The 21,167-nt window shown below is 40.8% G+C and overlaps 2 protein-coding genes across 4 annotated transcripts; one reads left to right on the forward strand and one right to left on the reverse strand.

Moving 5' to 3' along the window:
• Positions 1-144: 144 nt before the first annotated feature.
• Positions 145-11,965, forward strand: usb1 (U6 snRNA biogenesis 1). 3 transcript variants are annotated; one of them, XR_008760797.1, is made up of 8 exons: positions 145-490; positions 630-811; positions 926-1,109; positions 1,298-1,351; positions 1,473-1,578; positions 1,825-1,908; positions 4,965-5,039; positions 6,396-6,576. XR_008760797.1 is itself a non-coding variant. In XM_055934447.1 (7 exons), the coding sequence occupies exons 1-7, from the start codon at positions 342-344 to the stop codon at positions 6,498-6,500; spliced, it is 864 nt and encodes a 287-aa protein (XP_055790422.1). In that variant the 5' UTR covers positions 145-341; the 3' UTR covers positions 6,501-11,965. The 3 variants fall into 3 exon arrangements, 2 of the variants coding, with proteins under 2 accessions (XP_055790422.1, XP_055790424.1); XM_055934447.1 differs by lacking the exon at positions 4,965-5,039 and having other exon boundaries at positions 6,396-11,965; XM_055934449.1 differs by lacking the exon at positions 4,965-5,039 and having other exon boundaries at positions 645-811.
• Positions 7,206-14,596, reverse strand: LOC129862615 (phospholipase A2 group XV-like). Its single transcript, XM_055934446.1, has 6 exons — positions 14,281-14,596; positions 13,187-13,343; positions 12,200-12,318; positions 11,977-12,075; positions 8,383-8,607; positions 7,206-8,232 (listed from the first exon to the last, which is right to left on the reverse strand). The coding sequence occupies exons 1-6, from the start codon at positions 14,429-14,431 to the stop codon at positions 7,721-7,723; spliced, it is 1,263 nt and encodes a 420-aa protein (XP_055790421.1). The 5' UTR covers positions 14,432-14,596; the 3' UTR covers positions 7,206-7,720.
• Between the last annotated feature and the right edge of the window lie 6,571 nt (positions 14,597-21,167).

A 21,167-nucleotide genomic window follows, 5' to 3' on the forward strand; every position in this document is an offset into this window, starting at 1 on the left:
GCTGCTATAAAGGGAGGATGTTTCAAATAATCACTTCTGACAAACAATCACATTGAATTTGAAATACTCCCCATAAGTAGCTAGTTAAATGATACTAACATTAAGTAAATTATGATTAAATATAGGCTACTGTCAAAATTAATTATGTACGATATGTCACTGAATATGGAACCTATTTGAACGTTCTTGTTTCAGGGGGACATAAATTACACACAACAACTTTGTTTTTATCGGAAGAATATCGCAAGCCATTCGTTAGTCAACGTTTCTGTAACTTCACTGTGCACATTTCTTTCAAGAAACTTGATATAAAGATTGATGTATGAGCTTTACTTAGAAGAATGTTAGTCAGTTATAGTAGCAGCTCTGAAGAGGAGACAGAACATTTACGATTAGGAGGGGATGTAACAAAAAGGAAGCAAAGTTGGCACAAAGATGACAACTCATTGAGGAAGAAGCACAAATCAGAAGAGCACACTCTCAATGCAAGGTAACTTCCTTTCCCAAATATTGTTTCAACTGTTCTCTATCGTCAGCTAGATAGCCTATGACATCTCCCAAATGAGTATGTCTCATTGTTATAAGTTGATTTGTTCCTTGATTGATATCTTTAATCACATCTCTGTAAGTGTATCTGTGCATAGGGAGGAAGACAACTCCAAGTCAAGACTGCCTGTTCCTGGCAGTGTGCTGGACATGTTCACAGAGGAAGATGAGGACCCACTGACTGACGACAGCATGCAACATGGTGGACGGATTCGCTCCTTCAAACACGAGAGAGGAAACTGGGCCACTTACGTGTACTTTCCATGTAAATGCCTTATCTTCAGAGCTGCATACACTCACATACACAATGTTTTTGTCTTGAAGGACTGCTTGCTGTCGGTTTTAACATCCTGCCGCTTCTTCTTATTTCCCTCCTTAGACATCCCAGAGGAAGGGTTCTTGGAGCTGCTTGATGAGATGACTGAAGTAGCAGCATCCCATAGCTTCTCCCTCACTCATACAGATGAGTTTCACCTCAGTTTATCGAAGACAGTGGTTCTGAGGCATCACTGGATCCAGCCTTTCATACAGTCCCTCAGATTAGGCTTGACACATAGCAGCAGGTCTGCTATTCTTCTTAGTACACCCAACTATTATGTTTAGTCCCTTTTGTTTATGTGGAAGTGGAGTTACTATTCTCCGTTGTTATATTTTGGTTAGAGGATGCATGTCACCAGAAGTACGCAGGCAGCAAACTAATACTATGCTAAATAGTCTGGATGAGGTAAAATGATTGTGATCTTGTTTATAGGTTCATTTGTTCAGCTGAGAAGCTGAAGGTCTACTCTAATGATGAGAGAACCAGGTACAGTAGGATCTCTTATCACGATCATTGACAGCATGAGTGAAGTGTATTCTAAAGTGGTTAGACTTATGGTTTATTTTGCAGCTAGTCTTATGGTCTAGTCTTCTGCTCTCCCCGACAGGACGTTCCTGGCTATGGAAGTCTCCACAGGACAGGCTCAGCTACTAGAGCTTGTGAAAGCAGTGGACAGCACTATGGAGGAGTTCAATCTTGACACTTTTTACAAGGTCTGAACACAAAACAATTTAGCGTATTAAAAATACACTATCAATTTCCAACCCATTACTGTTCTTTCTCTCTCACAAATATCACAAATATCTCTCAAATATCTGTTAGGTGCATTGACATAGGATTTGGTCACTGCAGGAGCATGTTTCAGACACTAGTGGCACTGTTGAGCAAGGAATTGATAAACAAATAAACAGTATTGCATAAGATGAAGAGTGAATACTGAACTTTCACTTTTCTTCTAGAATCCTTCCTTCCATATAAGTCTGGCCTGGTGTGCTGGTGACTGCACTGAACACATTCGCAAAGAGTGTCTGCAGGAGTTGCAGGTATGACCTCTTCCTATATGTTTATTCTGTCCATGTATCTGTTTAATTTGGTAATCTCATCAATTAATAACATCTATGGCTGTTTCCTCCACCTGTGGTTTTGAGAGGACTTGATAGATGCTAACTTCGTTTAGTTTCTGCCATGTTGATCTCATCGGCTATCTAATCCTATCAGGGGAATGAAACAGCCCCAGTGTCTCACTCAGAGCCTAAAGCCTGGCCTGCATTCAGTACGAAAAAACGTAATGCAACATTAAATTAATCTGTGCTGTTCTGATTGACAATTTGAAAAACGTAGAGGAGTTGGGTTGTGGGTTCAAAATACACCGCTGCCCTTTAATTACAGCTCCAATCCAGATGTGTTGGTCATTACTGAGACATGGTTAAGAAAGAGTGTTTTGAACACTGATGTTAACCTTTCTGGTTACAACCTTTTTTGGCGAGACACATCTTCATTATTTGTGACAGATTATTATTATTTGACCATGCTGAAAATTTATGAACATTTGAACATCTTGGCCATGTTCTGTTATCTCCACCCGGGAAACAGCCAGGAGAGGACAAACAGCCAGAAGAGGAATGGCCACCCCTCATAGCCTGGTTCCGCTCTAGGTTTCTTCCTAGGTTTTGGCCTTTCTAGGGCGTTTTTCCTAGCCACCGTGCTTCTACACCTGCATTGCTTGCTGTTTGTGGGGTTTTAGGCTGGGTTTCTGTACAGCACTTTGAGATATCAGCTGATGTAAGAAGGGCTATATACATACATTTGATTTGATCGTCCAAAGGTGGTGGAGTGGCAATCTTTACCAAGGATCACCTTCAGTGCTCAGTTGTCTCCACCAAGTCTGTCCCCAAACAATTTTGATTTGCTGGTTTTAAGCATTTAACTTTCAAATAGCTCTTTGTTGACTGTTGCTGGGTGTTATCGTCCACCATCAGCACCGGCCTGTACCCTAAATGCCCGTAGCTCTCTCCTGGCCCCTTACACTAAATCTGAATTTGTCATGCTAGGTGACCTAAACTGGGACAGGCTTTAACCACCTGACCAAGTCCTAAAGCAATGGGACTCCGTAAATCTTTCTCAGACTATTACCAATCCCACAAGGTATGCCTCCAAACACCCAGAAAAGTCTACTCTCCTTGATGTTATCCTCACAAATAATCCTGATAGGAATCTGTCTGGTGTTCTGTAATGACTTAGTGATCACTGTTTTCCAGCCTGTGTTCGTAATGGCTGCTCAGTGAAATGACCTGTCCTGATTTCAAAAAACTTGAATGAGCAAGCCTTCCTTCATTACCTGGCCTCTAAATTGGTATAGAATCAGCTTGATCCCCTCTATGGAAGACACTTGGACTTTCTTTTTTGATATTTCAGTGGTATTGTTAACAAACATGCCCCCATAAAGAAAATGAGAATTAAAAACAGGTTCGGTCCCTCGTTCGACCGTGATCTGGTAGATTTACTCCACCTCAAGAATTCCATTTGACGAAAGGCTCGGCACACGCATACTCAGGCTGACTGGCTCTCGTTCAGGCAAATGAGAAATAGGTGCACTCGGGCTATCCGGAAGGCCAAAGTTAGTTACTTTAAGGAGCAGTTCTCTCTCTATGGGTCTAACCCCAAGAAGTTCTGGAAAACGGCCATGCCTCCTTGCCCGTCCAACATTTCCTCATCTCCCACCCCTTCTAATGCGACTAGGCTGATGCTCCTCCCTCTTTTTCCCCTGCTACAAAGTTTCTCCTTGCAGGCGGTCACTGAGTCCGAGGTGCTAAAGGAGCTCCTTAAACGTGACCCCAAATGATTTAGATCCTTTCTTCTTTAAGGTTGCAGCCCCTATCATCGCCAAGCCTATCTCTGACCTTTAACCTGCCTCTCCTCTCTGGGGAGGTTCCTATTGCTTGGAAGGCAGCCACAGTGTGTCTTTCATTTAAAGGATCAGCTTGATCTACCCCTAACTGTTACAGGCCAATTTCTATTTTGCCCTGTTTATCAAAAGTGTTAGGAAAAACGTGTCAATAATCAACTGACTGGCTTTCTTGATGTCTATAGGCATTCTCTCTGGTATGCAATCTGGTTTCTGCTCAGGTTATGGATGTGTCACTGCAACCTTAGAGGTCCTAAATTATGTCACCATTGCCCTTGATTCTAAGCAATGTTGTGCTGCTATGTTTATTGACTTGGCCGACGCTTTTGATACGGTAGACCATTCCATTCTTGTGAGCCAACTAACGAGTATTGGTGTCTGAGGGGCCTTTGGCCTGGTTTGCTAACTACCTCTCTCAAAGAATGCAGCGTATAAAGTCAGAACATCTGCTGTCTCAGCCACTGCCTGTCACCGAGGGAGTACCCCAAGGCTCGATCCTAGGCCCCATGCTCTTCTCAATTTACAACAACAACATCGCTCAGGCAGTAGGAAGCTCTCCCATCCATGCACAGTGCCTTGCAAAAGTATTCATCCCCCTTGGTGTTTTTCCTATTTTGTTGCATTACAACCTGTAATTTAAATATATTTTTATTTGGATTTCATATAATGGACATACACAAAATAGTCCAAATTGGTGAAGTGAAAAAAAATAGTTATGCACGCTCAAGTTTTTTTTTTTTTTGTCTTGTTTGACAAGAAAAAATATTTTGCATCTTCAAAGTGGTAGGCATGTGTAAATCAAATGAAACAAACCCCCAAAACATCTATTTTAATTCCAGGTTGTAAGGCAACAAATAGGAAAAATGCCAAGGGGGATGAATACCTTCGCAAGCCACTGTATATGCAGATGATAGTCTTATACTCAGCTGGTATCCCCAGATTGTGTTAAGTCCTCTACAAATCTTTCTTAATGTCCAACAAGCTTTCTCTGCCCATATTTTTGTTCTGAACACCTCCAAAATAAAGGTGTGATTACTACCGCTGAGGGTTTAAAGCTTGAGGTACTTGGGAGAATGTACTTGGGAGAATGGCTAAAAGGTACACTGTCCTTCTTTCAGCACATATCAAAGCTGCAGGCTAAGGTTAAATCTAGACTTGGTTTCTTCTATTGTAATCACTCCTCTTTCATCCCAGCTGCCAAGCTAACCCTGATTCAGATGACCATCCTACCCATGCTAGATTACGGAGACGTAATTTATAGATTGGCAGGTAAGGGTGCTCTCGAGCGGCTAGATGTTCTTTACCATTCGGCCATCAGATTTGCCACCAATGCTCCTTTATAGGACACATCACTGCACTATATACTACTCTGTAAATTTTCCATCTCTGTATATCCGTCGCAAGACCCACTTGTTGATGCTTATTTATAAAACCCTCAAGCCTCGCTCCCCCCTATCTGAGATATCTACTGCAGCCCTCATCCTCCACATACAACACCCATTCTGCCAGTCACATTCTGTTAAAGGTCCCCAAAGCACACAAATCCCTGGGTTGCTCCTCTTTTCAGCTCACTGCAGCTAGCGACTGGAACGAGCTGCATAAAACACTCAATGGACAGTTTTTTATCTCCATCCCTTCATTCAAAGACTCACTCATGGACACTTACTGAAAGTTGTTGCTGCTTCGCTTGATGTATTGTTTTTGTGCCATTGTCTTTGCCCAATAATGTTTGTACCATCTGTTGTGTTGCTACCATGTGCTGCTGCCATGCTATGTTGTCATCCTACACGGAACTCAAATTCGCGTGCGCTATTGTGCATACAGTTATTTTATCCCCTACACCAAACGCGACTACGACACGCAGGTTAAAATATCAAAACAAACTCTGAACCAATGACATTAATTTGGGGACAGGTCGAAAAGCATTAAACATGTATGGCAATTTAGCTAGCTAGCTTGCATTTGCTAGCTATTTGTCCTATTTAGCTAGCTTGCTGTTGCTAGCTAATTTGTCCTGGGATATAAACATTGAGTTGTGCATTTCAGGTAAAATAACAAGGTCCTCTACTCCGACAATTAATCCACACATAAAACGGCCAACCGAATCGTTTCTAGTCATCTCTCCTCCTTCCAGGCTTTTTCATATTTGAACTTACATGATTGCATCTAAACTTTCATAACATTACCACGACGACCGGCAAAACAATTCGTCTTTCAATCACCCACGTGGGTATAACCAATGAGATGGGGTGAGGCAGGACTTTCAGCGAGATCTGTCAGAAATTGAAAGGAGTTCTATTTTAGTCCTTGGCATCGCAGACTCTCAAGCAGTGTGGGTGCAATAATTGAATAACATGGATTTCTAAATTTATTTTGCGACGTGTCTGGTCAGCATGTTAGGTCTCTCTTTATGTAGTGGTGTCTTGTCCTATTTTATTTTTAATCCCAGCCGTCGTATGTAAGAATTTGTTAAATACACTCATTGCTTCAAGGCACACCCACCAAACGTAGTCTAAGAATGTTGAACGTTTTGGGGAAATGTGTCATTCAGTACAAGCTGATACGCCACGTAGTAAACGCTCAATATAACTGAATGCACCCCTTGTGTGTTCTCTCGCCCATCAGGGTCTGGTTGACTCCCATGAGGATGGACCCTTCCTCTTGAGACTGGACTGTCAAGAGCTGCGCTGTAAGGCTGGGAACAAGACCTTTTCCATTCCACTACACTGATGAAACCAGTTCTCATTCAGTCTGATCAACTGTAATGATAGGATACCTCAACAGTAAAATGTGACAATCAAAAGTACATATTTTTTTAAATGAGTGAAAGGTTATTTGATTCAATCTAGAAAATGGCAGTGATGCGATATTTATCAAGCAACTTCCTTTGAAGATTGCGCACATCTTCATACGTGAGGCTTGTTTTGATAACGTGTTCAAGCATTACTGCTACAGTTCCTGTATGACAAGACACTGACCTGAGATTAAGAGTATTTCAAATTATCTTATTGACCAAGGTAAAATGTGACCTATGAAACCGTTGTCAACTAAAGCTTTAATCTGTTCCATTAATCTTTATAGCCCTTAATCCATTCTTTAAAAAGAGCTCGACTTGATGTGAGCTAGTAGGATAGACCCATTAACCTTTATAAGAGATGGAATAATCCAAAAATTACAATCCAGACGCAATGACTAGAATTGATGAGTACAGAAACCCTGATTTAAGTGTTGCATGTTCATATGGTAGATCCTGTTTGATCCATGAAAGTAGACGTGGTAAGACCAAGGGGAAGAGGTAGTTTGTTTTTGCCAGACTCTAGGCGCTCTGCAGGCCCGCTCCACAGCAGATGTGAGAAGAGACTAGGGAAGAGGAACCTATGATGAGGCTAATAGTGTCACCCCTTACTTTAATAAGAGCTCACACAGAAGGCCGGCTTAATGCAATGTTTAACATTATATTTGACTTAATCGTCACAACACACAGATCATGATAGTTCCAGCAATATATTGTTCAAGTCCAACCATAGCGCAATGGCATAGTTACAATCAAGCTGATCAGACCACGTCTCCCTGTCCTGTAAGCAATCCAGCCTCGACAAGACCCTGATTTTATTCATTCATCACAGCTCAATATTGGACATACTGCTAATTCACCTAGTAAACTGTTTTTGGTTCAGCACAACAGGAAACAACCTGGTAATCTGAGTTAATTGGGAAAGACCTTTACAAATATGATCAATTAACATAGTAAAAATTTGGAAAAACAGCAATCGTCTGGGGATAATTTAAAATAAAATAAAACATTCAGTGCCGTCATCAATTCCTCCTCAGGCTCAGACCGTCATGTGTCCAAATGCCTATCAGTTCTCTTTGTACTATCCCCGTTCTTCATCTTTGTGAATTTGTCACTTAAGACAGCAAGCCGAGGGGCAGTAGTTAGTTAAGGTCACTCAAGGGCCCAAGAGCACAGTCTTGATGTAGGTTACTGTGGTAAAGTTGAGCAACATGGCCACATGCTCATTCCCCTCCAGTTCAAGCATATGGACAGGCTGAGTCTGGTGGCCTATCCAACGCTTGCACTGGGTGGCACTCAGCAGGTTGACCGTCCCATCCCCATCTCCGAGAATCAGAGTGGGGTCTGTATCAGTAGAGTTGGTGTAGAGAAAACCCTCCGCTGTGGGCACTCCGCTGCCATAAAGACAGTGTATGGCCACCCCAGGGGGCTCCAGTGCATTGACCAGTGGTTCAGTGTCTTGACGCATCTCCCAGCCGTCTTCAAAGTCGATATCCTTGAAGAAGCGTTGGTAGTCCTTCACTGTGTAGTTGGTGGTGGTTGTTTGGACTAGCACCTTGTCAGCAGGCCAGGAATGTGCGTATGGTAACAGCCATGTGGTTGAGACTGCAGTGCGCTGCTGTGAGCGGATCTTTAGTGAACTGATGACTGGGATATGGTTATTATCACCTGCAAGGAAAGAGACAAACCAATGCAATAGTGTAGATATAAAATACATGGTTGCAAAACATTACAAATAGTATGCAGCCCACGGTAACTTTACTATTGTGGTTCTGACACCTATGTAATTCATGCAGAAAAGCATATGCAAATGCTTACCAGAAGCCACAACTCTCAGGGTTTTAGCCACACCAGCCCAAGGTGCACCCAGGGACACAAAGGTCTTGATGTAGCGATCCTTCCAGGCCTGGGGCTGATGGTTCAGGAAATACAGGGTGTACATGTTCCCCATGCTGTGGGCCATCAGGACAACCGGACCCCTAGCCTTCATGGCCATCTCCTCAATCATATGTTGCAGTCTCAAAAAGTAGGCTTTGTTCTCATCTGTTAAAAACAGGGGGAAACATGCATGAGACTGATCATTCCAAAGAGACTGATCATACTGAGAATAAATAGTTATACTAATATATACAGAACAAAAATATAAAACGCAACATGTAAAGTGTTGGTTCCATGTCCTGAAATAAAAGATCACAGAAATGTTCCATATGTACAAAGAGCTTATTTCTCTCAAATTTGTTTACATCCCTGTTAGTGAGAATTTATCCTTTGCCAAGATAATCCATCCACCTGACAGGTGTGGCATAACAAGAAACTGATTAAACAGCATGATCATTACACAGGTGCACCTTCTGCTGGGAACAATAAAAGGCCACTAAAATCTCAAGTTGAGGGAGTGTGCAATTGGCATGATGACTGCAGGAATGTCCACCAGAGCTGTTGCCAGAGAATTTAATGTTAATTTCTCTACCATAAGTCCCCGCCAATGTTGTTTTAGAGAATTTTGCAATATGTCCAACCGGCCAAACAACCGCAGACCACGTAACCAAGCCAGCCCAGGACCTCCACATCTGGCTTCTTTACCTGTGGGATCGTCTGAGACTAGCCACATGGACAGCTGATGAAACTGAAGAGTATTTCTGTCTGTAATAAAGCCCTTTTGTAGGGAAAAATTCTGATTGGCTGGGCCTGGCTCCCCAGTGGGTAGACCTTGCTCCGAAATGGCTGTGCCCCTGCCCAGTCATGTTAAATCCATAGATTGACTGATTTCCTTATATGAACTGTAACTCAGTAAAGTCATGGGAAAATTGTTGCATTTATATTTTAGTTCAGTATATATTCAATACACCATAATTATGGTCTTAACACCCATTTTTCCCCTTAAATGTCACTCAATGACTGGACCGAAGTTAGGTAATAAATCTTACAATAGAAGGCTAAAAACAACCTGACAACGAACACTATCAACCTATAGTCGAAAATCTAATTAGCGTAATAATAAAAAAAAGTCTGTCTGTTTTAAGCTACAGATGTCAGCCTAACGCATCTGTGATGGAAGAGCTACAGCGGTGTTTGTCAGACCAGGTGACATCCCGAAAAACATCTGTAGTGTCCGAACAGTTTGGGATACAAACTAATATGACCCCTCTTATGGCAAGATGACTCACAAACACGATGTTCTCCGTTTTGCTCTACAACCCCTACAAGTGCTGTAATGTACCGGACCAAACCATTTTTATGGAAGTGAATAAGCCATTTCCACATTCCCAAAAATATATACAGTACCAGTCAAAAGTTTGGACACCTACTCATTCAAGGGTTTCTTTATTTGTATTATTTTCTACATGGTAGAATAGTGAAAACTATGAAATAACATATGGAATCATATAGTAACCCCCCCCCCAAAAAAGTGTTAAACAAATCAAAATATAATTTATATTCTTCAAATTAGCCACCCTTTGGCCTTCGACAGCTTTGCACACTATTGGTATTCTCTCAACCAGTTAATTGGAATGCATTTCAATGAACAGGTATGCTTTGTTAAGTTAATTTGTGGAATTTCTTAACTTAATGTGTTTGAGCCAATCAGGTGAGTTGTGACAAGGTAGGGTTTTCTAATGATCAATTAACCTTTAAAATGATATACTTGGATTAGCTAACACAATGTGTCATTGGAACAGAGTGATGGTTGCTGATGGGCCTCTGTACGCCAATGTAGATATTCCATAAAAAATAAAAAGCATTTTCCAGCTACAATAGTAATTTACAACAACGTCTACACTGTATTTCTGATCAATTTTATGTTTTATTGGACAAAAAATGCTTTTCTTTAAAAAAAACTTGACATTTCTAAGTGACCCCAAACTTTTGAACGGTAGTGTGTAAAATATATATTTTTTATTCCTATAGGGGTCCTAAAATTCAAAATCAAATAGCTAAATGATCCTTAGTATGACCAATATTTAGATTCTAACTAATGTCTGAGTCTAAAGGAAATTAAGTTCATGTATATATAATTTGATATACAGAAGAATGTACTTTACTGTCTTATGATTTATATTATCTTGTTTGATATTGTACATTTAATCTTATATTGGCTGAAAGCTTACATTTTTGTTAATATAACTGCACTGTCCAATTTACAGTGACTAATACTGCGAAAAAATACCATGCTATTGTTTGAGAGCTCCTAACAACAAAACACTTTTCACTGCGATAGGTTTCATAAATTCACCTCTAAAGGTGAAATGTGTACTTACATTCTGAAATCTTGCTCTGATGTATCATCCAAACGGTCCCAGAGATAACATGAAGTGTCATTTTGTTAGATAAAATCCTTTTTCATATCCTTAAAAGGTCCATATAGCATGCACGATCGATTTTGTATTTCCACTCGTTCAATTTGCAAAGACAGGAATCTGTGAAAATCTAACCCTAAACGTTGTTTCAACCAGTCAACTCATGTTTGTTCCTCAGAGATCCTAGAAGGTAACAAGACTTCACTATATCATTAGGGGTGTAGTATATGCTATAGGACACCAAATTTGGTCAGAGAGCGACGCCTTCATGGCACGCCGATGGTCTTCATTTGATCGACTAACTTTGTCAAATTAGCACCAATCAGGGTCAAACAAAGCTAGCTAGATAGCCAATGAGCTGGGCTTTACAGGAGTATCTGGAAGCCCTGTGTCTGTCGCAAAATGTAGCTGCTAACCTTGTGCGACTGCAAGCCTTTAACTTTGACAAAAATTAAGAATATGGAGAGTTATGAATTTATGAAAACTGGGTGTTTTGCAAATGTTGAACTTATAATATGGCTACTAATACTGGAAAAGCTAAATCCAAGTCCAAGTATTTGATGATATTCTTGCAGAAAAATGTAATGTGAATGTAAATGTCTCCTTCACAATTTGTCCAAATGTACCTGGGTGACTTCACACTAAATTTCATGTAGTCTCCTACATTCAATTCACATTTCCACAAACTTCAAAGTGTTTCCTTTCAAATGGTACCAAGAATATGCACATCCTTGCTTTAGGGCCTGAGCTACAGGCAGTTATATTTGGGTATGTCATTTTAGGCAAAAATTGAAAAGGGGGCTATCCCTATACCCTACAAGATCCAGAGCCTGCTGGTTCTCTGTTCTACCTGATAATGAATTGCACCCACCTGTTGTCCCAGGTCTAAATGAGTCCCTGGCCAATGAAGAAAGAAAAAAAGCAGTGGGACTGGCTTCGAGGTCCAGAGTTGAGTTTGAGAGTTCTAGGGGGTGTCAATAACATTGCTAGCTCCTTGCAAGGATATACAATCCATCCAAAGACCAAGCTCTGTTCATCAGATCACAAATTATTCTTTGACAGACATGCATCTACATTAAAATGTGTGTGTAAGAGAATGAAAAGACTGATTTACTTGGAGCTTTACGCCAATCATACGGAGCTCCTCGAACATCGTCATCTCTGGTGTATCCCCAATCCACCAGTGCCTGCACTATGGTGAAGAAATACATACCTGCAACAAAAACAATAGTAGCTTAGTTAAATCCACACACAAGCAAAAACCGACATACTCGCACACTATTGGGGAGACTGTTGAATAGATACTTTAGGCACACTAGGGTGATTGGTCCACTCACCAATATCGCCCTTGCTAGGGTCAATGTATTCCAGAGGGAAGGTCTTTCCAAAGCCAGGCACTCTGACATCTACCCCCGGAGGTGCTTCTGTCTGCCTTGTTGTACGGTTATAAATCAATCTAATGCAGACAGACATCCCAGAATATTAGAAAAGTTCAAGATAGACTCAGCGATATGATGTGGATGCAGAAAAACATCATAGTGGGTCAATTTCCAAAACTACTAAGAGCGTTGACAGGCAAGGCTCAACTTCTCTGCTGTTTTTGGTCCCGTGGCTAGCGTGCTGTAATAGCATGAAGCAAACCCTTGCACAGGCACAGATACTGTGAGAGCAAAGTGTTGCATCTCGCTCATCTCAATATCTGCAGTGCTGCTCATTGAAGTCATTTAGGTGAGTCTACCTTTAATTACAATGACATTACAGTTTACAATATAAGTATTGTGAAGATGATATGGGATAGAATTGGAAACTTTCACTTCTTCCCTTAATTCATTAGTTGTTCCTGGAATAAAGCCACAGCACAATGACATGCAGTTACTTGGTTAGCGACCCATCTGAATGATTTTTCAGTATAATTTCTGCATTTCAAGAGGAACTAGTCCTAATTGGGGAGAAAAGAAAGACCCAACTGGTTGTAAACTATGGCTTCACTATTAAATGAACTATACGCTCTGAGAGACCAACTAATTGTTGAAAACATATTGATTACAAAGGGGATTCAAAGGTCAGTTTATTCAATGGTCAGAAGATAACCTATTCAACCTAGGCTACAGAAAAACATCTTTCTCTAGAAAAACAGATCCCTCTTTCTCATGCCTACCCAGCCAGCTACGTAAAAGTATTACAATTACTTTATTATTAATATCAAGTTGCCAGTAGAGATGCTGACAGTAGCTTCATACAGAGCTCATATTAAATCAGATACCCCCAACCCCTCCTTGCACCAATCACCCTATTTTCCACCTCACGCAACACTAAGCACTAACCTCATGTTGTCAATCCAGCAGTCAATGGCCACCGGCACCAGCAGTTCCAGGTTGAGCCATAATGTGAAGTAGACGTCAGTCTTTTTGTAACAGATGTAGTGAACCACGCTGGGCTTGTCCAGCTTGGCCTCCAGCTGGTTCCCCAGGTCCCCAGGAACTGTGGGACAAGACAATATGATGAGGATGGCCAATCAAAAACATTATCAATTAAGAGTGTGATAAAGGTGATCAGTTACCATTTATTAGCCCAGTGTACTAGAAGAACCACTGAGTGTAACCCCCCACATCTTTTCCTACCAGCCCCCTTCATTAAACCCTATTTCTGGAACTATTTGATTAAAATAATCAAAGCTTGATGATTTGCATCAGCTGTGCAGTGCTAGGGCAAAAACCGAAACGTGCACAGAGTTTGAGAAACACTGACCTGGGGCAAACTTTACTGACTGCTATCATATGCATGTAGACTTACAAATACTGCTAGGGTACCGTTAAATGTTGTAACTTGCCATACTCTAGATAAGGCAGTGAGACAACCTTTGTTGAAACATACAAATTTATAGGCTGATATAATTAACTGTATAACTGAATATAATTAAAAAGATGATAGGACTGATCATTTTCTGTTTCCAATGACAGAAAACAGAATTACTACAATGTGGTTACATTTCTGTTACAAAGTAACAGCAGCTAGATAGACAGGTCGCTGTAGATACATTGTAGCGCATGGGAAACAAAATGTCCAAGTCAAATTAAGTTCCATTTGAAACAATTGGAGACAGATGCTACATTGTAAAGTTGGAGACAACAATGTAGCCTTATTAAGCATGCATCGACCAACAACAGTTTAGTCGATTTGTATATTAGCTAGTTTTACCCCATTTATGTAAAGAAAGAATACACGATTCAACTCGGGAACATCTAAAAAATAAAAGATTGAGAAACATGATGTATGAGTTTCTTTTTTTTGGACGCACGAGTTTATCCTAACTAGCCTTGTTAGCTGTCTGACAATCTGTTTCACAATAATGAACAGTTGAAAATAGAAGAGCTAGCTAGCTAACGTTATACATCAAGGATAAACAGTGACCACTTACTTAGGACTACTGGAGGTTTTTCTGATCGACATGTATTGCCCGGGAGACATTTCTCAAATGTTCTGCCTTTGATGTATGGTACCAAAATCAACAACAAACACAGCTGGAAGAGCGCTGGGCTAGTCAACCCACGGGGTACCATTTCTCCCATTCACTCACAACACTAGTTCCCCACCCTTGAAAAGTTGTCTTGAGATTTGAGACTCTTTTGTGAAGGACAAAGGTTTTATAACATTGCACAGGTCTTATTTTCCCGATTCTGACCCGAGTGTCATAATCACATGGCAATGGTGTAGGCAGCCTGACACCCCGTCAATGCAACTAGTTAGGGATCTTCAACAAAGTGCATGATCACAATATTCACATTTCAAGAGCTCTTGCCAAGTGACTTAGCAAACTAATTTCTTCTTCTTCTATGATATAATACTGTTTGCAACAATTGAATGTGGATTATTCCACCTACTGTGCTAGTGGATAATAAGGATCCCAAAAATGAAAATAATGTGGATGCATTTTTTTGAAAATATCATACAAACTATTAAACTATTTTTTTACTAAACAAAATCAACCTGCTTTTCTGAAACAAAAAAATAACAAGTTATAATCAGGTCCCTACACAGGCTCAAGAATTTTCCATTCAAAGATTCTTCAATACCATATTTCTCCCATCTCCAAACATTTGACACATGACCATATATTTTACAATTCCCACACTGTAGTGGTTTGGACACAAATACTCTCACTGCATACCTCACATAGCCAACCTTCACATGTTCACATGTAGAATCTCCCTAAACAACAATAGTAGCTTTTCTCCTTCCTTACATTTACGGGTCAGGAGACGTGTACTGACCACTTTCTGAATAAGGTACTCGTCATCTACATTATATCTAACGAGACTCCAGCTATAACTCCTTTGGCAGGCGCCCTGCTCCGAAGATCAACACAGGTTACTTCTGATGTGGGCAATTTAGCCAGATCCAGTGCACGCTTCTTCTATTCTTCATCAACACAATTATCCAAAACAAGGCTTCTTCTAGTCACCTTGATTGAATCCACCTTTACCACTGCTTTCTTCACAGCCCTTGATAGTAAAAATGGATTTCCCAATATACCTCCTTGTCCCAAAAAATGCAGTCCAATAACAAATGCATTATTGGACCAGTCCGTCATAGGTACCTCTCCTCCACCTCCTGGAAATCCATTTTCTCTGTCCACCAACTTCATTTCAGCTGTCCATTATCCCTCATACAGAGAGGCATGTTGCATACCCTTTAGTTTTCTCATAAAAGTATTCCTACATTTAAAATATATATATATAAAAAGCAATTACATTTCAACAGCTCCTTAATCACATTACCTAGACACCTCAAACCAACTTTGGAATGTTCAGTGGGTAGGGACACCCTCTTTGGTTTTCTGATTTTAATTTACATTTTCCTTTACCTTAATTTATTAATTACATGTTTTACTTAGAATTGCAATAGCTACTTCATCACATGACCTAGGCACCTTAAACCAAGTTTGTATTGTTCACAGGCTACGGAAACACATTGTACACCCTTTGGTTGTCCTATAAAGTGCTTACAAGATTTTATATAAATATAAACAAATTGAAAATTTCCGTAGCTTTTCAACCATGTGATTTACCAATCTAATTTCAACTGTCCATTATTCCTTATATAGAGAGACATGTTGCACACCCTTTAGTTTTCTCATAAAATGATTCCTACATGTTTTAAATATATGTATATTTACAAAAAAATACTTCAAATTCAATAGCTCCTTGATCACATGACCTAAATACCTTAAACCAACTTTGGAATGTTCAGAGGGTAGGGACACACTTTGCACACCCTTTGGTTTTTTGAATAAAAAAAAGGTTTCCCCCTTACCTTAATTTATAAGTTAAATTCTTGACTTAAAATTTCAATAGCTACTAGATCACATGATCTAGGCACCTTAAACCAACGTTGTATTGTTCACAGGGTAGGGATACACATTACACACCATTTGGTTTTCCCATAAAGCACTTACACAATTTTATGTCAATATTTGAAAATGTAAAAATGTAATTGCTCTTCAACCACGTGATTAAGCAACCTCATTTCAACTGTCCATTATTCCTTATATATAGAGGCAGGTTGCACACCTTTTACTTTTCTCATAAAATGATTCCTATTCTTTTTTTTATATTTATTTTTTGTCAACCACTTTTTGCCAATCCCCTCTGACATCAAAATGTCCAGAGTCGCTCCCCTCCTCAAGAAACCAACACTCGACCCCTCTGAAGTCAAAAACTACAGGCCGGTATCCCTTCTTTATTTTCTGTCCAAAACATTTGACCGTGCTGTCTCTGACCAACTCTCTCGCTATCTCTCTCAGAACGATCTTCTTGACCCTAACCAGTCAGGCTTCAAGATGGGTCACTCAACCGAGACTGTTGTCCTTTGTGTCACGGAGACTCTCCGCACTGCCTTACCTGACTTTCTCTCCTCTGTTCTCATCATCCCAGATCTGTCCGCTGCCTTTGACACCGTGAACCATCAGATCCTCCTCTCCACCCTCTTAGGGCTGGGCGCCTCAGGCTCTGGGCTGGGTACCTCAGGCTCTGGACACTTTTGAATTGCATCCTACCCTGCAGGGCACTCCTACCAGGTGACGTGGAGAGGATCTGTGTCTGCACCAACTACTCTCACTACTGGTGTCCCCCAGGGCTCGGTTCTAGGCCCTATCCTCTTCTCTTAATCAGCTCTGTCATATCCACACATGGTCTCTCCTAACATTGCTATGTGGATGACACTCAACTACTTTTCTCCTTCCCCCCTTCTGAAATCCAGGTGGCGACACACATCTCTGCATGCCTGGCTGATATCTCAGCTTGGATGTCGGCCCAACACCTCAAGCTCAACCTTAACAAGACGGAGCTGCTGTTCCTCCTGGGTAAGGCCTGCCAGCTCTCCATCACAGTTAACAAATCCATGGTGTCCCCCTGCCAGAGTGCAAAGAACCTTGGCGTGACCGTGGACAACACCCTGTCGTTCAATGCAAACATCAAAGCAGTGACTCACTCCTGCAGGTTCATGCTCTACAACATCCGTAGAGTACGACCCTACCTCATACAGGAAGCAGCGCAGGCCCTAATCCTAGCACTTGTCATCTCCCGTCTGGACTATTGCAACTCGCTGTTGGCTGGGCTCCCTGCTTGTGCCATCAAACACCTGCAACTTATCCAGAAGGCCGCAGCCTGCCTGGTATTCAGCCTTACCAAATTCTCCCATGTCACCCCGCTCCTCCAGAACTCTTTTCTCTATCCTGGCACCCCAATGGTGGTACCAGCATTCCCCTTAATCGAGGACAGCAGAGTCCCTGCCCATCTTCTGAAAAAACATCTGAAACCCTACCTCTTCAAAAATGATCTTAAATAATCCCCTCTCCCCGCACCCTCTCCTTTCGTGATCTAGCACTCGCAGTTGAACCCCCCCCCCCCCCTTCGTAACACTTGCACTTTATCAAAACAGTCATCCTTCAATAATTGTTTTGATAAATCAGGATGTTCATTGGCATCAACAAAGATGGGTCTATTCCCGCCAGTTAAATCATGGGACACATTTATTATCACATTAGAAACTTTGAAAAGAAAGACAAATATACCACTAGAAACTGGATTTAAATATTCAATTTCATTTTACAAAACATTTGACCATAATTGAAGCAACACACTGAACTCCTCACAACACAACACAAGAACTGAATGACAAATGAGAGTGAATTATTGTTGTACACTCGTAGGAAAACAGTCTACTTCTGCATCTCCCTACATGGGAACCACATTTGGTGCTAGGTAGAAACCTTTGCAGACAGTTCTATCTAGAACGAGAAATGTACAACAATATACAACAATAAAATCAGAGAGAGAGAGAGAGAGAGAGAGAGAGAGAGAGAGAGAGAGAGAGAGAGAGAGAGAGAGAGAGAGAGAGAGAGAGAGAGAGAGAGAGAGAGAGAGAGAGAGAGAGAGAGAGAGAGAGAGAGAGAGAGAGAGAGAGAGAGAGAGAGAGAGAGAGAGAGAGAGAGAGAGAGAGAGAGAGAGAGAGAGAGAGAGAGAGAGAGAGAGAGAGAGAGAGAGAGAAAATATGCCTAAGATCACACAGTATACCAGATAGGACAGACTGACCATATCCCCCGACACATAAGCTATCTATTGCAACATAGACACTGGGGACAGAGACAGGGGGATTGGGCAACACTGTGGCCCCTTCCAAAATTACTCCCGGACAGTGCAAATCAGGCATGATAAGCAACACCCATCTTTGGCAAAGCACAGCCCCCACACCACTCAAGGGAATTCAACAGACCACTAACTTACAACCATGAGACAAGGTTGAGTATAACCGAGGAAGATCTCCCACACCCCACTACCCCTAGGGGGCGCAAAACAGGACAGGAAGATTACGTCAGTGACTCAACCCACCCAAGGTAGTCGAGTATAGTGAACAAAGCCTGGCATGATCTGATGTGCCCTCATAGGAACGGCATGGGAGAGCGCCACCAGGCCAGTGACTCAGCCTCCGTAATAGGGTCAGAGGCAGAGAGTCCCAGGAGAGAGTGGGGAGCCGGCCAGGCAGAGACAGAAAGGGTGGCCCCTCTTGCAAGTGCCATGTCCTTCACCTTTGCACCCCTGAGCCACTCAATCATAGGACCTACTGAAGAGATACATCTTCAGTGAAGACTTAAAGGATGAGACCGAGTCTGCTTCTCTCACATGGATCGGCACACCATTCCATAAAATAGGAGCTCTATAGGAGAAAGCCATGCCTCCAGCTGTTTCCTTTGAAATTATAGGGACAAAAAGGAGGCCTGCATATTGTGATCATAGCATACATGTAGATACATTATGTACAGTAGGACCAAATCAAAGAGATAAGAAGGAGAAAGTCCATGCAATGCTTTGTAGGTAAACAGTAAAACCTTGAAATCAGCCCTAGCCTTAAAAGGCCAGTGTAGCGAGACTAGCACTGGAGTAATATGCTCAAAAACCTCTAACAAGAAGTGTGAGACTGGGGTCTGAGTGGATAGTAACACACAGTGCCTTCAGAAAGTTCCCCTTGACTTATTCCACATTGTTGCGTTACAGCCTGAATTCAAAATGGATTAAATATTTTTATTAAATATCTACACATAATACCCCATAATGACAAACTGAAAACATGTTTTTAGAAATGTTTGCAAATGTATTGAAAACAGAAATATCTCATTTACAAACAGTACCAGTCAAAATGTTTGTTTTTGTTTATTTGTACTATTTTCTACATTGTAGAATAATAGCGAAGACATCAAAACTATGAAATAACACATGGAATCATGTGTAACCAAAAAAGTGTAAAACAAATCAAAATATATTTTTGATTCCTCAAAGTAGCCACCCTTTGCCTTGATGACAGCTTTACACACTCTTGGTATTCTCTCAACCAGCTTCATGAGCTAGTCACCTGGAATGCATTTCAATTAACAGGTGTGCCTTATTAAAAGTTAATTTGTTCTTCTTTAATGCGTTTGAGCCAATCAGTTGTGTTGTGACAAGGTTCGCGAGCTATTGAAGTTTGAAGGTCCAGATGTCTGGCGAATATCGAATCTCAAACCAACTTTACCATGGTCTGTGATGTTACCCCTCAAATCCCTTTGCTGGCACGTTTCACAGCATGAAAACATAACCGGTTAAAACAAGGCTCCGCAGGGATGCAACAGATAATAATCATCAAACCAAAAGAAAATTCCCCAGATCAAGTTTAGAGTAGTGACGTGTGAAATGTCGAAATTCAATGGGAGTGGCCGACAAACAGCAGTAGTCTGAAATAACTTTAATTCAGAAAACATTTAATCTCAAAACAATCAAGAAGTAAACCCCACTAGTATATAACCATAAGAATATTTGATACACTAATATATATATTTTTTATTCTACCCCCTGGACACCCAATCAAAATCAGTTGACATTGTGCCCTCAGAATAACACAAACAGGAGGATAGAACTGGGCAAAAGTGCTACAACAGTTCATTCACCCATAATAAATGAGTGATATATGGTATAATTGTGATATGCTGTAATAATCTCAACATGGCACATTTCAGACTGTATTGTGAATTAAATGTTACGCATGTAATAGATACACATTTTGAAATTAAGACAATTAGTTTTAATAGTTTGTATACTGCAAATGCATTGCCTCTCTGAGGACACGCCTTTTCTAATCTAATCTAAAACTTCAATGACCCAGCAAAGGCTGATCAGGTCCGTGTTAAAACAAAAACGTTTGTGTTGTTTGATTTCAGATTCAAATCAAATAAACGAGGAACAACCATTTACTAATTTTTTTTCATCTAATAGGAAATATAAATTGGCTGTAACGATCGTCTGTTGAATTAGGTGTGGACCAAAGCGCAGCGTGGTAAGTGTTCATGTTATTTTTATTTAAACAGAACACTAAACAGACAACTGCCTCTGATTGAGAACCACACCCTGCCAAACACACAGAAATAGAAAACATAGAATGCCCACCCCAACTCACGCCCTGACCAAACCAAAATAGAGACATAAAAAGGATCTCTAAGGTCAGGGTGTGACATTGGCAGTATGCAGACCATGTGAACAAAACATGAATGGAGACATCCGGAGTCAAAACAGAGTGGAAAAATGGAAAACTGCTTTTTTTTTTTATTATAATTTTAAAAAGGAAAATTGGAAGTCGACATGTTTTGTCATTTATTGTGTCAAATTTGGACATGGAATAATGGAAAACAAACAAAAACAATGTATTCAATTCATTTTGTTTATACCACATGCCTCCTCATAGAATATTCACTGGTTTTAGGGGGGGTGTTTACAGCCT

Source organism: Salvelinus fontinalis, chromosome 9 (genome assembly GCF_029448725.1).
Source record: "Salvelinus fontinalis isolate EN_2023a chromosome 9, ASM2944872v1, whole genome shotgun sequence".
NCBI lineage: Eukaryota > Metazoa > Chordata > Actinopteri > Salmoniformes > Salmonidae > Salvelinus > Salvelinus fontinalis.

Excerpts from the sequence above, each read along its gene's own strand:
- usb1 (XM_055934447.1), top strand. The coding sequence starts at position 342 with ATGTTAGTCAGTTATAGTAGCAGCTCTGAAGAGGAGACAGAACATTTA. Across the intron at positions 1,579-1,824 it reads ATCTTGACACTTTTTACAAG|AATCCTTCCTTCCATATAAG; the intron begins GTCTGAACACAA and ends CTTTTCTTCTAG. Across the intron at positions 1,909-6,395 it reads AGTGTCTGCAGGAGTTGCAG|GGTCTGGTTGACTCCCATGA; the intron begins GTATGACCTCTT and ends CTCGCCCATCAG.
- LOC129862615 (XM_055934446.1), bottom strand. The coding sequence starts at position 14,431 with ATGGGAGAAATGGTACCCCGTGGGTTGACTAGCCCAGCGCTCTTCCAG. Across the intron at positions 12,076-12,199 it reads CCCTAGCAAGGGCGATATTG|GTATGTATTTCTTCACCATA; the intron begins GTGAGTGGACCA and ends TTTTTGTTGCAG. Across the intron at positions 8,233-8,382 it reads CCTGAGAGTTGTGGCTTCTG|GTGATAATAACCATATCCCA; the intron begins GTAAGCATTTGC and ends CTTTCCTTGCAG.